The sequence below is a fragment of the Danio aesculapii genome, chromosome 14 (assembly GCF_903798145.1).
Source record: "Danio aesculapii chromosome 14, fDanAes4.1, whole genome shotgun sequence".
Classification (NCBI taxonomy): Eukaryota; Metazoa; Chordata; class Actinopteri; order Cypriniformes; family Danionidae; genus Danio; species Danio aesculapii.
This window is the reverse complement of record NC_079448.1, coordinates 47,850,438-47,863,806: the sequence shown is the minus strand read 5'-3', so window position 1 is coordinate 47,863,806 and position 13,369 is coordinate 47,850,438. Positions and strand designations below refer to the sequence as shown.

The 13,369-nt window shown below is 34.1% G+C and overlaps 1 protein-coding gene across 1 annotated transcript in view; it reads left to right on the top strand.

The window, feature by feature from the left end:
• The window catches only part of macrod1 (mono-ADP ribosylhydrolase 1), a 172,624-nt gene extending 162,917 nt beyond the window's left edge, over window positions 1-9,707 (top strand). Inside the window, exons 9-10 of the mRNA XM_056471766.1 lie at window positions 5,528-5,609; window positions 8,115-9,707. Of these exons, the coding sequence (XP_056327741.1) occupies window positions 5,528-5,609; window positions 8,115-8,140 (108 nt within the window). The 3' untranslated portion in view covers window positions 8,141-9,707. The remainder of the gene's footprint in view (window positions 1-5,527; window positions 5,610-8,114) is intronic.
• The last annotated feature ends 3,662 nt before the right edge of the window (window positions 9,708-13,369 follow it).

The window sequence follows — 13,369 nt, the reverse complement described above, 5'->3', positions numbered from 1 at the left end:
AAGACATGCGCTATAGGTGAATTAGATGAACTAATTTGTCTGTAGTGTATTAGTATGTGTGTATGGGTGTTTGCCAGTACTGGGTTGCAGCTGAAAGGGCAGCTGCAGCGTAAAACATATGCTGGAATAGTTTTCAGTTCATTCTGCTGTGGCAACCTCTAAAATATAAGTCTAAGCCGAAGGTAAATGAAATTAAATATTTTCTAAAAGATGGAACGATGGCTCAATGGTTAGCACTGTCGCCTCACAGCAAGAAGCTCCCTGGTTTAAGTCCCGGCTGGGTCAGTTGGCATTTCTGTGTGGAGTTTGCATGTTCTCTCCGTGTTGGTCTGGGTTTCCTCCAGGTGCTCCGGTTTCCCACACAGTCCAAAGACATGCGCTATAGGTAAATTGAATAAACTGTTTCTGTTTCCCAGAACTGGGTTGTGGCTGGAAGGGCATCCGCTGCGTAGTAACATATGCCAGAATAGTTAGCGGTTCATTCTGCTGTGGCGACCCCTGATAATTAGAGACTAAGCCAAAGAAAAATAAATGAATGATAAAAATTATTAGGATTTAATTTCAATATTTGCTAAATTAACCTTGAATTTCAATCACAGCAAATGTCCAAAAAATTGAGAGGCTTCCTTTGATTTGATTAAATAATTATTCATTAATATAATCAAAAACTAAACATTATTGTATTGTTTTCTTTCAGTTTGCCAAGTTCTTTCAAGCGCATAAACATCATGCAGAAAAACACGACCTCCTCAATTTCTTTAGTTCTCCACATATGTGCGTGTTTATGATGTTACAAATGTTCTGGCAGAGGTACAGCTTTATTTTGAATCTGAATCAGACAGACAAAACAACACTGAAGGAGTGAAGCCAGAGAGAGGAGGAAAGAGAGAGAGAACGAGAGATGTTTGGCAAAAGCAATGAAAAAGCCAAAGTGCTAGAAGAGAGAGAGAGAGAGAGAGAGAGAGAGAGAGAAGAACGCTTCCTGCTTAACTGTGATAAATGTAAATCATAACAGACTGCCAGATAATCTGGAATATTCCTCAGTTCCAGTCACTACATGACAATGACAAATTAAGAATTCTACTAGGTGAAGGACCCACTTCTTATCTAGTAGCCCATTATATACAGTGCTCAACATAAATAAGTAAAAGTTGAAAATTAATATTTTTATCCATTTCTCAGTGAATATAGGTCATTTATTTTGCTGCATTTGAACAAAAGGGATGAAACAGATATATTTATAAAATAATATTTTAGTCATTGAACCTCTTTAGAAACAGAAAAATAATACATTTCAATTCATGCAAAATATTAGTGAAAAAAATAACTACTCAATTCTTTTGTTTCTCTTGGATTTTGCTCTTTATTTATTGAATATTATTTTCTAACATATAAATATGGGTTTGCTGAAGTTATTTAGTTATATTAGCTCCAGATTTGGCTTCAGTACTGCCTAATCTAATGTATAGTACATGCACAAATATAATATTGTAAAGCATCTTATAGAAAATATAAATTTAGAGATTTGTAAGGAGTGTACTCGTATATGCTCATATAATCAAGTGAATTGAATTGAAATTGAGAGAAATATGTTAGATAAAATTGTATAAAAATACAATTAGAAAATATTGTTAAAGTATATTAGATTAAATGTATTAAATATTATTTATATATTTATTAGAATATGTCAATGCCGGTCAATGAGAGACCAATAAAAACATCAGTGATGCGCTTGCAAACACACGCACATACATATATATAGATGATTATGAATGAATCATTGTAAATATGCTGATTATTATTATTTATTATTACTGTTTTATACTAAAATATTTGATTTATTATTATTATTATTATCTTTTTAGGATTACTATTTACTGTTTTTACTATGTTTATATATATAAATGCATGTGCTTTTTAATGTAAACTTTATAAATGCTTTGACAAGACATTTGTAACATTTGTCATGCCAAAATAGCAATTATTGAATTGAAATGAATTGAATTGTATTAAGAGAGGGAGAGAGTCAAGGTGGTTATAAATAAATCATTGTAAATATACTGATTATCATTATTATTTATTATTACCGTTTTATCCAAAAATGTTTGATTTATTATTACTATTAATATTATTATTATTATTATTGTTAAAAATCTTACCATCTAATCTTACTATTACTATTTATTGTGTTTACTATATATATATATATATATATATATATATATATATATATATATATATATATATATATAGTTGAAGTCAGAATTATTAGCCCCCCCCCCACCTCCTTTTTTTTTTTCTTTTTTAAATATTTCCTAAGTGATGTTTAACAGAGCAAGGAAATGTTCACAGTATGTCTGATAATATTTTTTCTTCTGGAGAAAGTCTTATTTGTTTTATTTCGGCTAGAATAAAAGCGGTTTTTAATTTTTTAAAGGCCATTTTAAGGTCAAAATTATTAGCCCCTTTAAGTTATATTTTTCCAATAGTCTACAGGACAACCATCTTTATACAATAACTTGCCTAATTACCCTAACTTGCCTAGTTAACCTAATTAACCTAGTTAAGCCTTTAAATGTTACTAAGCTGTATAGAAGTGTCTTGACAAATATCTAGTCTTCTCTCCGTTAAACAGAAATTGGGGGAAAAAAACTGGCGAATAATTTTGACTTTAACAATATATATATATATATATATATATATATATATATATATATATATATATATATATATATATATATATATTTATAGAGAGAGAGAGAGAGAGAGAGAGAGAGAGAGAGAGAGAGAGATGTTTGTAAATGAATCATTGTAAATATACTGATCATCCTTAATTATTATTACTGTTTTATCCTGAAATGTTGATTGCTAAATCTACAGTTTATTCAGATTTATTTATTTTTACTAATATTATTTACTGTTCACTATGCTTTTATATATGAAGAGTTCAGATGCAAAAACCTCTAAAAGCCGTTTGAAACTTCCTTCAAAAATGAGCATTTTTATCGAGCTCCTGAGTGTAGGTTCAGTCATTTCAAGTTTATGGCAAAGAGTGTAATGCTCTTTTAAAGGACTTTAATATGAAATAACTCAACATAAACAGGAGTCTGAGAAAAATGCTCATTTTCGATGAAAATTTCAGACGGCATTTAGAGGTTTTTGCATCTGTACTCTTCATATACATGTTCTTTTAATGTAAACTTTATAAATGTAAGGCAAGTTTATTTATATAGCACATTTCATACACAATGGTAATTCAAAGTGCTTTACATAAACAAGAACAAAATAAACCAGTTTAAGAAATAAAAACAGATTAAAATGTGTTAAAACGGGTTTTAAAGGAATAAAAAAGAAAAGAAAGAGACTAAAAATGCTTTGGCAATACATTTGTAAGATTTAAAATGTTTTAATTTGAGAGAGAGAGAGAGAGAAGGAGAGAGAAGGAGAGAGAGAGAGAGAGAGAGAGAGAGAGATGCTGCTGGATGCAGTGATGTGTTACAGGAACATGATTAGAAGCAGAGCAGCCCACCTGCCCTCACCACTGTTGTCATGGAGACGCTGGTTTTCGGATGCTGGCACGGATCTCCATGTTTTCTCTTTATGTTGTTGCTTTGCCATGCAGCATTTGGGACTGGTGTTCAGTCAAGGACAGTTGGGTCACTGGCGCTGCGCCGCTCCGGATAGAAACACTCAGACTGAAGAATATGTTTAGCCATTGCACCCAAGAGCTCTCTTTTTCACGCAGACACTCTCTTTAGTTAAGACCGAGAGGGTACAAGTTAAAAATCACTGGCTTGGAGGAGAAATAAGCTGCTCTTTGGAATGATCTGAAGTTCAGTTCATGCTGGATAAAAGAATATCTCTGTAGGAAAGCTTTGATATGAATACACTTGAAGATTTGATTTGATACTTTTTTTTGGTTTGCTTATTTTACAAATGTAGTGATATTTTATTTCTTTTTTTGCTACTTCTTCAGAGGATGTAGTACATTAAGATATTGATGAAGTTTGTATTAATAGTTTAAGTAAGATTATTTTAAGAGAAATTATTTCAAATATTGAAAAAAAAAAAGCATTTGGCATTATTTCAATAACAACAAATGAAATTATTTTGCCATTTGATGCTTATTTTTAATGTACATTTTTTTATGTAGTGTTTAGTGCGATGACATGCACTCTGGTGCTCACGGCGACCTGAATTCGATTCCCGCCTCGTGGTCTTATGCCGATTCTTCCCCTCTTATTGCTCCCCATGCTTTCCTGTCAATACTCTTACGTTTTCTATACAATAAAGGTGAAAAATCCTCAAAAAATAATGAAATAAATAAATAAAAGTAACGTCTGAATATTGTCGTTCAACCATATGTTCAGAAACACTGTCATAGATTAAATTAAATACCTACAATTTGTAACAGTAGGACGCTGGACAGCGGAGTTGAGGATCCACATGCTGGTTATTAAACAAGAGTAGTCAGGCAGGCAACGGTCAAACGGTTACAAACAGTGTCATAAGGGTAATCCAGAAGCGTAGCCAATGGCATGGCAAAAACAGGCGAATGGTCAGGACAAGTGGTGAAAACAACGAGAACAATAAAACAAGACAAAGGGTCAAAAGGCACGGCAAGATTAGACAAGGATAACGCTTGTTTTATAAATAAGGTGTCTTTGAAGTCCTATTAATCAGTCTATGATGAGCTTTCAGCTGTGTGTGCGCAATCAGGGAGAGAACTGGAACTGGTGTGTGTGAGGTGCATGATGGAATTTGTAGTTCATATCAGTGGCTGATTTAAATGTTTTCCAGTGATCTGCAAAGCCTAGATCGCTGGTGATCGTGACACAATTAAACAATATAAAATAATAATATATTAATATGGCGGCACAGTGGCTCAGTGGTTAGCACTGTCCAAGCAAAAAGGTCGCTGGTTCAAGCCCCAGTTGGGTCAGTTGACATTTCTGTGTGGAGTTTGCATGTTCTCCCTGTGTTGGCGTGGGTTTCCTCCTGGGTGCTCCGGTTTGCCCCACAGTCCAAAGACATGCGGTACAGGTGAATTGAATAAGCTAAATTGTCCGTAGTGTATATGTGTGAATGAGTGTGTATGGATATTTCCCAGTGCTGGGTTGCAGTTGGAAGGGCATCTGCTGGGTAAAACATATGCTGGAAAAGCGACCCCTGATGAATAAAGGGACTAAGCCAAAGAAAAATGAATGAATAGTGAATGTTGAAACTACTCTTTAAATTAATAAATGCTGTGTATTTTATAATTGTAAGTTCATGATATCTAATATTAACAAATGAACCCCTGTTAATACTTATTTTCAAGTCACAAAACAGATTTTAGTTTTGTCACCACATTTGATTTGGATCAGTTTTGTGATATCATTATTATTATTATGGTTTGTTTGTGTTTGTGTAGTTCAGTCTGTTTTGTTGAGCAGTAGCAAAATCACAGCTCAAAAGTTGAGGATTCTCTGTGGTCATTCATTTTTTATCTCTCGTCTGTATTTCTGTTGTTTTTATGTGCTGTCAGCTGGACCGGGTCATCTTCTGTGTGTTTCTGAAGTCCGATAAACAGCTCTACGAAAATCTTTTACCTGCATACTTCCCTCAAGGTCTGTCGTAAATACACACACACACACACACACACGCACACACACACACACACACACACACAGACACTCTTACTGTATACAGCTATATTTATGGGCACTTCTCATAGGTGTAATGATTTTTATTCTGTACAAACTGTGTATTCTTTCTACCCCCTACCCTTAAATCCTACCCTCACAGGAAACAATCTGCAGTTTTACGTTTTCAAAATACTTCATTTAGTGTGAATAATGAGCCTTTTCCCTCATAGTGACCAAAAAAAAAATATCCCTTTAAGGTCTAAAATTGACTGATATTGTTATATCTGTGGTGAAATTTGTGAGGAATATAAGATACACACACACACTTTAGTTCAGCTATCTTTATGCACACTTCTCATAGACGTAATGATTTTTATACTGTACAAACTGTATATTCTACCTCTAAATCCAACCCTCACAGGAAACAATGTGCACTTTTACATTTTCAAAATACTTCATTCTGTGTCAATAATGAGCCTTTTTTGTCATGGGGACCAGAAGAAATGTCCCCATAATGTCTACAATTTATTAGTATTGCTATAGTCGAAATTTAGTCCCCACAATGTGAGGAATACAAGGGATTTATACACACATTTATGCTTAAAGGGCTTTTAAAGTGACATTATTTTTACTGTGAAATTCTGATGTTGCTTTAACAGTGTACTTAAGTTATCAGACATTTATAATGATTTAATTTCTTAATCACTCTGTAAAAAACATCTGTAAATTGACAGTTTTCTGTTTCTGTTTTATTTGAGTTATTTATGCTTTTGAATTGCATTATGGGACCTTGATTTTTCCTTCTAAAGGGTTTGATATTGAAAAGTTTGAACAAATGGACTTTTATTGACATTTTTAATAGTTTGAAATGATGCATTGTCTGGGTTTGTGTTGTATATTAATGGTACAAAAACCTAATAGTTAGCTGCCAGTACATTTTCTGCTAGTTTACAGACTTACACTCACCGGGCACTTTATTAGGTACACCTGTCTAACTGCTGGTTAACGCAAATTTCCCACATGTAAAAAATTACATGGCAGCAACTCAATGCATGTAGACATGTCGACATGGTCAAGACGATCTGCTGCAGTTCAAACTGAGCATCAGAATTAGGAACTTTGAACGTGACATGGTTGTTGGTGCAGGTGGGCTGGTCTGAGTATTTCAGAAACTGCTGATCTACTGGGATTTTCACGCACAACCATCTCTAGAGTTTATGGTCCAAAAAGGAGAAAATATCCAGTGAGCGGCAGTTCTGTAGGCACAAATGCCTTGTTGATGCCAGAGGTCAGAGGAGAATGGCCAGACTGGTTCCAGCTGATAGAAAATTGAGCATCATGTCAACGCCACAGCCTAACCTGAGTATTGTTGCTGACCATGTCCATCCCTTTATAACCACAGAGCACCCATCGTCTGATGGCTACTTCCAGCAGGATAACGTGCCACGTCGTAAAGTGTAAATCATCTCAGACTGGTTTCTTGAACATGACAATGAGTTCACTGTACTCAAATGGCCTCCACAGTCACCAGAGATCAATCCAATAGAGCACCTTGCAACATGAATGTGCAGCCGACAACTCTGCAGCAACTGTGTGATGCTATCATGTCCATATGGCACAAAATCTCTGAGGAATATTTCCAGTATCTTGTTGAATCTATGCCACTGAGGATTAAGGCAGTTCCGAAGGCAAAAGGGGGTCTAGTAAAGTTACTAGTAAGGTGTACCTAATAAAGTGGCCGCCGAGTGTAATTCTCTCTATATTATTTTTTTATACATGATATTATCTCAAACTACTAAAATGTCAATAAAAGTCACTTTGCTAAACTGAGAGTTGAATTTTTAACATCTAAAGTCAACAGAGCAGAGATTCTCCCATACTCCCATAATGCAATTCACAACCGTGAATAAACAGAAAACACTTAAAATATGGAAACTGTTAATTAACAGATATCTTTGACAGTGTAGCCTTTATTACGTATGCTTCATAAACAAAAAGTCCATCCAGTGTTTAAGAGTAATCAATGTGCATTTCAGCAATCTAAAGTTATTGAATGTAAAGCGTTGTGTGCTCCCCTCAGCGAGAGCGCGGGTAATTGGCAGTATGGTGACGTTTGTTTCTCTTGTGTTCTGGAACACCTCGTACAAGCTACTGCAATTTAAAGTTATTCATATGAGATGCTTTATATGTGCGGCAAAACTAACACCGACTACATTAGCATTTCTAATGCATGCAGTGTTTATGTTTTGAAATTAATTAAAAAGCAGCACAGACTCGTTTTTGCATTCCATATAGCAAAATCTGACTAGCTTATTAAACATGTTAGCGGATACTGCGATTTGCAGTATTCACAGTTATGACACGACGGTATTGAGATCTCTCTGAACTCCAGACACTAGTATTCATGCAAATGTCTATTACTGTATGTATATGTGTGTGTGTGTGAGTGTGTGTGTGCTTTCTATTAGACCTGTTTTTCACCTCCAGGTTCACCGCCAAAGAGCAAATTATGAGAGGATGTCAGAGTTGCTGTGGAAACGCCACCCAGCCACTGCTTTTCCGCCACATCACAGCCTCGCTATTACCTGATGCAGACGCCGCAAACAACAACAGCAACAGCTTCCTGACACACACACCATCTGATTTATTCACATCAAGCAAACCAGCGCTGCACCGAAGACACGCTATCAGCTTACCAGTGGGGAATCAAATTGTCATCGATTTTGTGCTGATGTTGATAACAGTGTAGGCTTACAAATGCTGCTTCACACAATATTTCAAGTCAGACGGTAAAGAAGTGTTTGTTAGTTAACACTTTTCATTTCTGTGTGATTCACGGGTGTTTTCTCTTTATTTATGGGTATTAATTGCATTATGGGACCTTGATTTCTGCTCTGTTGACTTCTGATGTTGAAAGTTCAATCGTGTAGTTTAACAAAGTGACTTATTGATATTTTAGAAACAGTATAATGTGTAAAAAAATGACATATGTAGAATTAATTCTGTAACGTAACCAAAAAAGATGATTACTTTTATACCTTAGTTTAAAAACACCAACCCAGACTATTATTTCAAACTATTAAAAATGTCTATATACTTCTTTTTCCAACTTTTCAACATCAAATGGAGGAAATATCAAGCTTCCAGAGTGTAATAAATAAAATGTATAAATGAAAAGGCAAAACATGAATCACAAAATATGGAAGACTGTTCATTTGTGGGTGTTTTTATAGTGTCTGCTGTATGCCTTTCAGTTGAATTCGGTTTAGTTGTACAACATTATACAACAAAGTTCTGTCTGGTGACCGATGAACAATGACAAAGAAGTAAATTGAATTGAACTGAAACGAATTGAATTGAAATGCATGCATGAGACTGCCTCGGTGAAGTCTTCTGTATTTTACATTCGATTTATCTAGAAGTCAGAGCTGTTCGAACACCTTCAAAAATGCATCTTTCATGGATAAGTGAACTGTAATTTTACACTCTCAGAAATAAAGGTGCAGCAGCTGTCACAGGGGTGAACACCGTTTTACCTAAAGGAATACACTCAAAAAGTGGCGTTTGCTGCTTGATCATACTACTTACGGATTTAAAGTGAGTACACTATAAAAAAAAAGAGTTGACTCAACTAAAACATTTTAAGGCAACAAACTTTAGGACATTTTTGAGTTGATTCAACTTTCAAGCCAATTACTGCACTTTGCTCGATTTTAGTGAACTCAAAAATGTCCTGAAGTTTATTGCCTTAATTTTTAGTTGAGTCAACTTGTTGTGTAGAAACAAACCAATTTGGTAACAACTATAATAACTACACACTATGAATCATTTATTAAGCATTAGCAAATAGTGAATTCACTATCTGTTAAGCATTAACTTTACATTAGATGTTTCATTGAAAAAAATTATTCAAAGATGATTCCTTGGATTTACTCAATTTTTGTTAGGTTAAGTGGTTGTAAACAATTTAATTGGGCTGAATTTAAACAAACAAATTAAGTTGAACATTATTAAATTTAATTTGTTTGTTTAAATTCAACACAAATAAATTGTTTGCAACAGTTTTGCATGCAACACTTTTTTCAGTGTAGTAAGCAATTTATAAATAGTTACAAATGCTCTATTCTTGACTCATAAGCACGTGTATAATGTGCTTACTTATTGTATTTTCATACTTTGTTAATGAATATTTTTTCATTACTAAATTTAAGTATTGCATTATTTACAAACCAGTTATTTCAGAATAGTTGGATGTTTTTAAAGATCATTCAGAATGCGTAAATAAATGATTAATAAACTATTCAAATGAACATTTATAATTCTTATTATTCAGGCATACACTCATAGTTAATTTGTATGTTAATAAATGCTTTATTAACTCAACTTCATCCAGTTTTGTGACCTAATCTAAAGTGAGGACAGTTTATGCTTTGTAAACCCTTAATAAATGACAATTAAAGGCTCAGTTCAATTCTAAAAAAGACATTAAAAGACTTTAATCATTTCTATTCATTTGAAGATACATAAATGATAAATAAATCTTTGCAATCTTAAGTAAAAAGTAATGTGCGGTTTAAACATCGCTAAATAACATTGAAATGTATCATTATATATTGTTAAATTATTATATTGGTGTTGTTTATTCAGTTTTATGTTATATTTTGACACTCCTGTTATTCAGCAATGTTTAAACTTTAGTCATTTTAGTTTTTAGATAAGTTTGCAAAGATTTATTTTTCATTTAATTGTCATTTATAAGGCATAAATAGTCCTTACTTTAGATTATGTGGCAAAACTGGATGAAGTTGACTTAATAAAGCATTTCAAGTATTACTCTGAATAATCAAATATATAAATGTCGATTTCAATAGTTTAATAATAATTTACTAACTCATTCTGAATGATCATAAAAGCCACCAACTACTCTTAAATACAAATGTAAATGTTTGTAAATAATGCAATAATTTATTATTGAACAATTATTAAGTTACAAAGTATGAAAGCACAATCATTGAGCACATTGTAAATGTGCTTACAAGTCACTAATACAGCATTTGTAGCTTCAGATATAAACTGCTTATTAACGTCTATGTAGAGTTAATATTAACAAATAATGAATTCACTATTTGCTAATACTTTATAATAACTACACACTATAAATCCTTTATTAAGTATTACCCATAATTCTGTCGGCATGATAGCCCAGTGGTTAGTGTACCGACATGTGGTGCAGCAGTGCTCCAGGTGTCCCGAATTTGAATCCCGGCTGATGGACCTTTCCCGATCCTACCCCCCTCTCTGTCAAATAAAGGCAACAAAATCTTTAAAAGAAACAACATAATTCTTGAGGTTTTTTTGTGGGGAAAACCTAATTGTTTTATGTTCAATCCACTTAAATTTGTAAAAACTAATACGTTAACTTAATTCCTTCATGTTGTCCTAACAAAAATCGATTGTGTGGAACCCAGCAATTATTTTTACACTCAAAAAATGACGTTTGCTGCTTGTTCAAACTACATATTTCAAATGAGTTGAAACAACACAATTCTTGAGGGTTTTTTTTGGGGACAACTTGATTGATTCCACTTAAATTGTTAAAAAGGATTAAGTTAACTTAATTTGTGTTGGGACAGTGTGGAACCCAGGCTTTTTAGTCAAAAATATACATTTTGTACTTTTTATGAGGAGTCAAGATGGACGCTTTAAGTATAAATGTGTACCTTTTGAAAAGAGACAGCTCCATCGACAGCTCATACACTGAAAAAATGATGTCTGCAAAACTGTTGCAAACAATTTATACGTGTTGAATTTAAACAAACAATTTTAAGTAATGTTCACGAAACAAAACTCACTAAACAATGTTACTTAACAACTTTAGTAATGTTCAACTTAATTTGTTTGTTTAAATTAAGCCCATATAAACTGTTTACAACCACTTAACACAGAAACATTTAGTAAATCCAAGGAATCATCTTTGAAACTTTTCTTTTCAGTGTACCTTTATTTTTGAGAGTGTGTGCTAAAAACAAAGCATTGATTTTATTTTTTGAAATATTTCCCAATTTGCACTTGCGTCTTGAATTGTGCGTCTCCTTCCCAAAGCAATGATATAGCTTGCCCTGAAATCACAAAAGATCTCCTGAGTAAATATTGTTTATAGTTGAATAAAAATTGAATTAAGGCTATCAGAGATACCAAAGGAGCATGTCAACGGTTGTAACACTTAACCTATAATGAAAGTGCACCATTTGTACTTCTTCAATGTACTTTCTGTCCTCCAGTATGATAAAAGACCCTCATTAAAGTCAACTCTCTCTCTCTGAACTAATGGTCGGGGCCGCACTTAACGGAACTTTCATTAATTACACCGTAAGCTCTCGACTTAATAGTATAACATGCCAAATGGAGAACAAACCAAATATATATATATATATATATATATATATATATATATATATATATATATATATATATATATATATATATATATATATAGTTTAAAACATTTGGTGCAGCACTGATTGTCAATTCAAGGCCAAGAGCTCCTAATTGTCATGCTACAATTTATTTCTATTTTCCCCCACTCGATTCTTGCATCTTTTCTACAAAAAAAGATGAGTCTTCTTTCATCTCGACATGCTGAAAGAGTGAGGGAGGCAGATGGAAGAGAGAGAGAGCAAGAGATGAGTTTAATAAACTCATCTGAAGCAATTTTCATTTTTTAATAAGCGACAGGCAGCTCAGATACTGTCATCAGCTGAGCTTCTCCAAATAATGAGAGCAGAGGAGAAAGAGAGAGAGAGAGGAAGAGCTCAGCAGAGTAATTATCCTAAATCCAGACTTCATCACCGTCCCATCAGCACTTCTCTCTTCCTTTCCTCCCTCTTGCAATCCAGCTCCGTGTCCCTCTTAGTAAAGTGTTATTTCATTTGCTGTATTGGCACAGTGAAAGCAGCCATTGCGGTTCTACGCTGCTGAAATAGTAACCCTTCAGTGACGATTACACTGAAGTGCATCCTATACGCCAGCAGCAGAGAGATGAGAGCTGCTCTTCTCTTCTTTTTTTTTCTTCTTTTTCTTTTTTTTTGCAGCTTATCTCTCTCTCCCATGCCCTCGCGCGCTCGTTTCAATGATCCTATCGCCCGCGTGTGTGTCTCTTTTCCTCCAGCTGCGTTCCCTGCGCATCGTCAGCCTCATAACCGCGGATTCTGCCAGTCAAACGGGGCCTGCTATCACTCGCGGCCCTGCCATTTCGTCCCGGTGCTCCGTCGCAGTTTGTAGTCACTTCAGTCTGGTTTAATCTTGCGGGTGCAACCAGAAGTGTCATGGAGGGCTTTCTCAGACAAGTGGATTTTCAATACAACTCAAAAAAAAGTTTGCTTTGTTGGTGCCTTTAACATATTTAGTCAACTGTATAAATTAGTAGAGCATTACTGCTAGATTGGATTAATGATATAGGCTTCCTCAGCAAGGTGGATTTTGAATGCGCCCTCCGTCAAATAAAATAAATTGATGGTGCCTTTAACATACTTTCAGTGTGTAAATTATTAGTAGATAATTAATTTAGTCTGCTAGATTGGATTAATGATGGGATTTCTCAGCAAAGTGCATTTTGAATGCGATTTTCCTCAAAAAAAAAAATAAAATAAGTGTGTTTTGATGGTCCCTTAGACATATTCTGTTGACTGTATTAATTAGTAGTAGAATATTAATTTAGGCTGTTAGATTGGATTAATGATGGG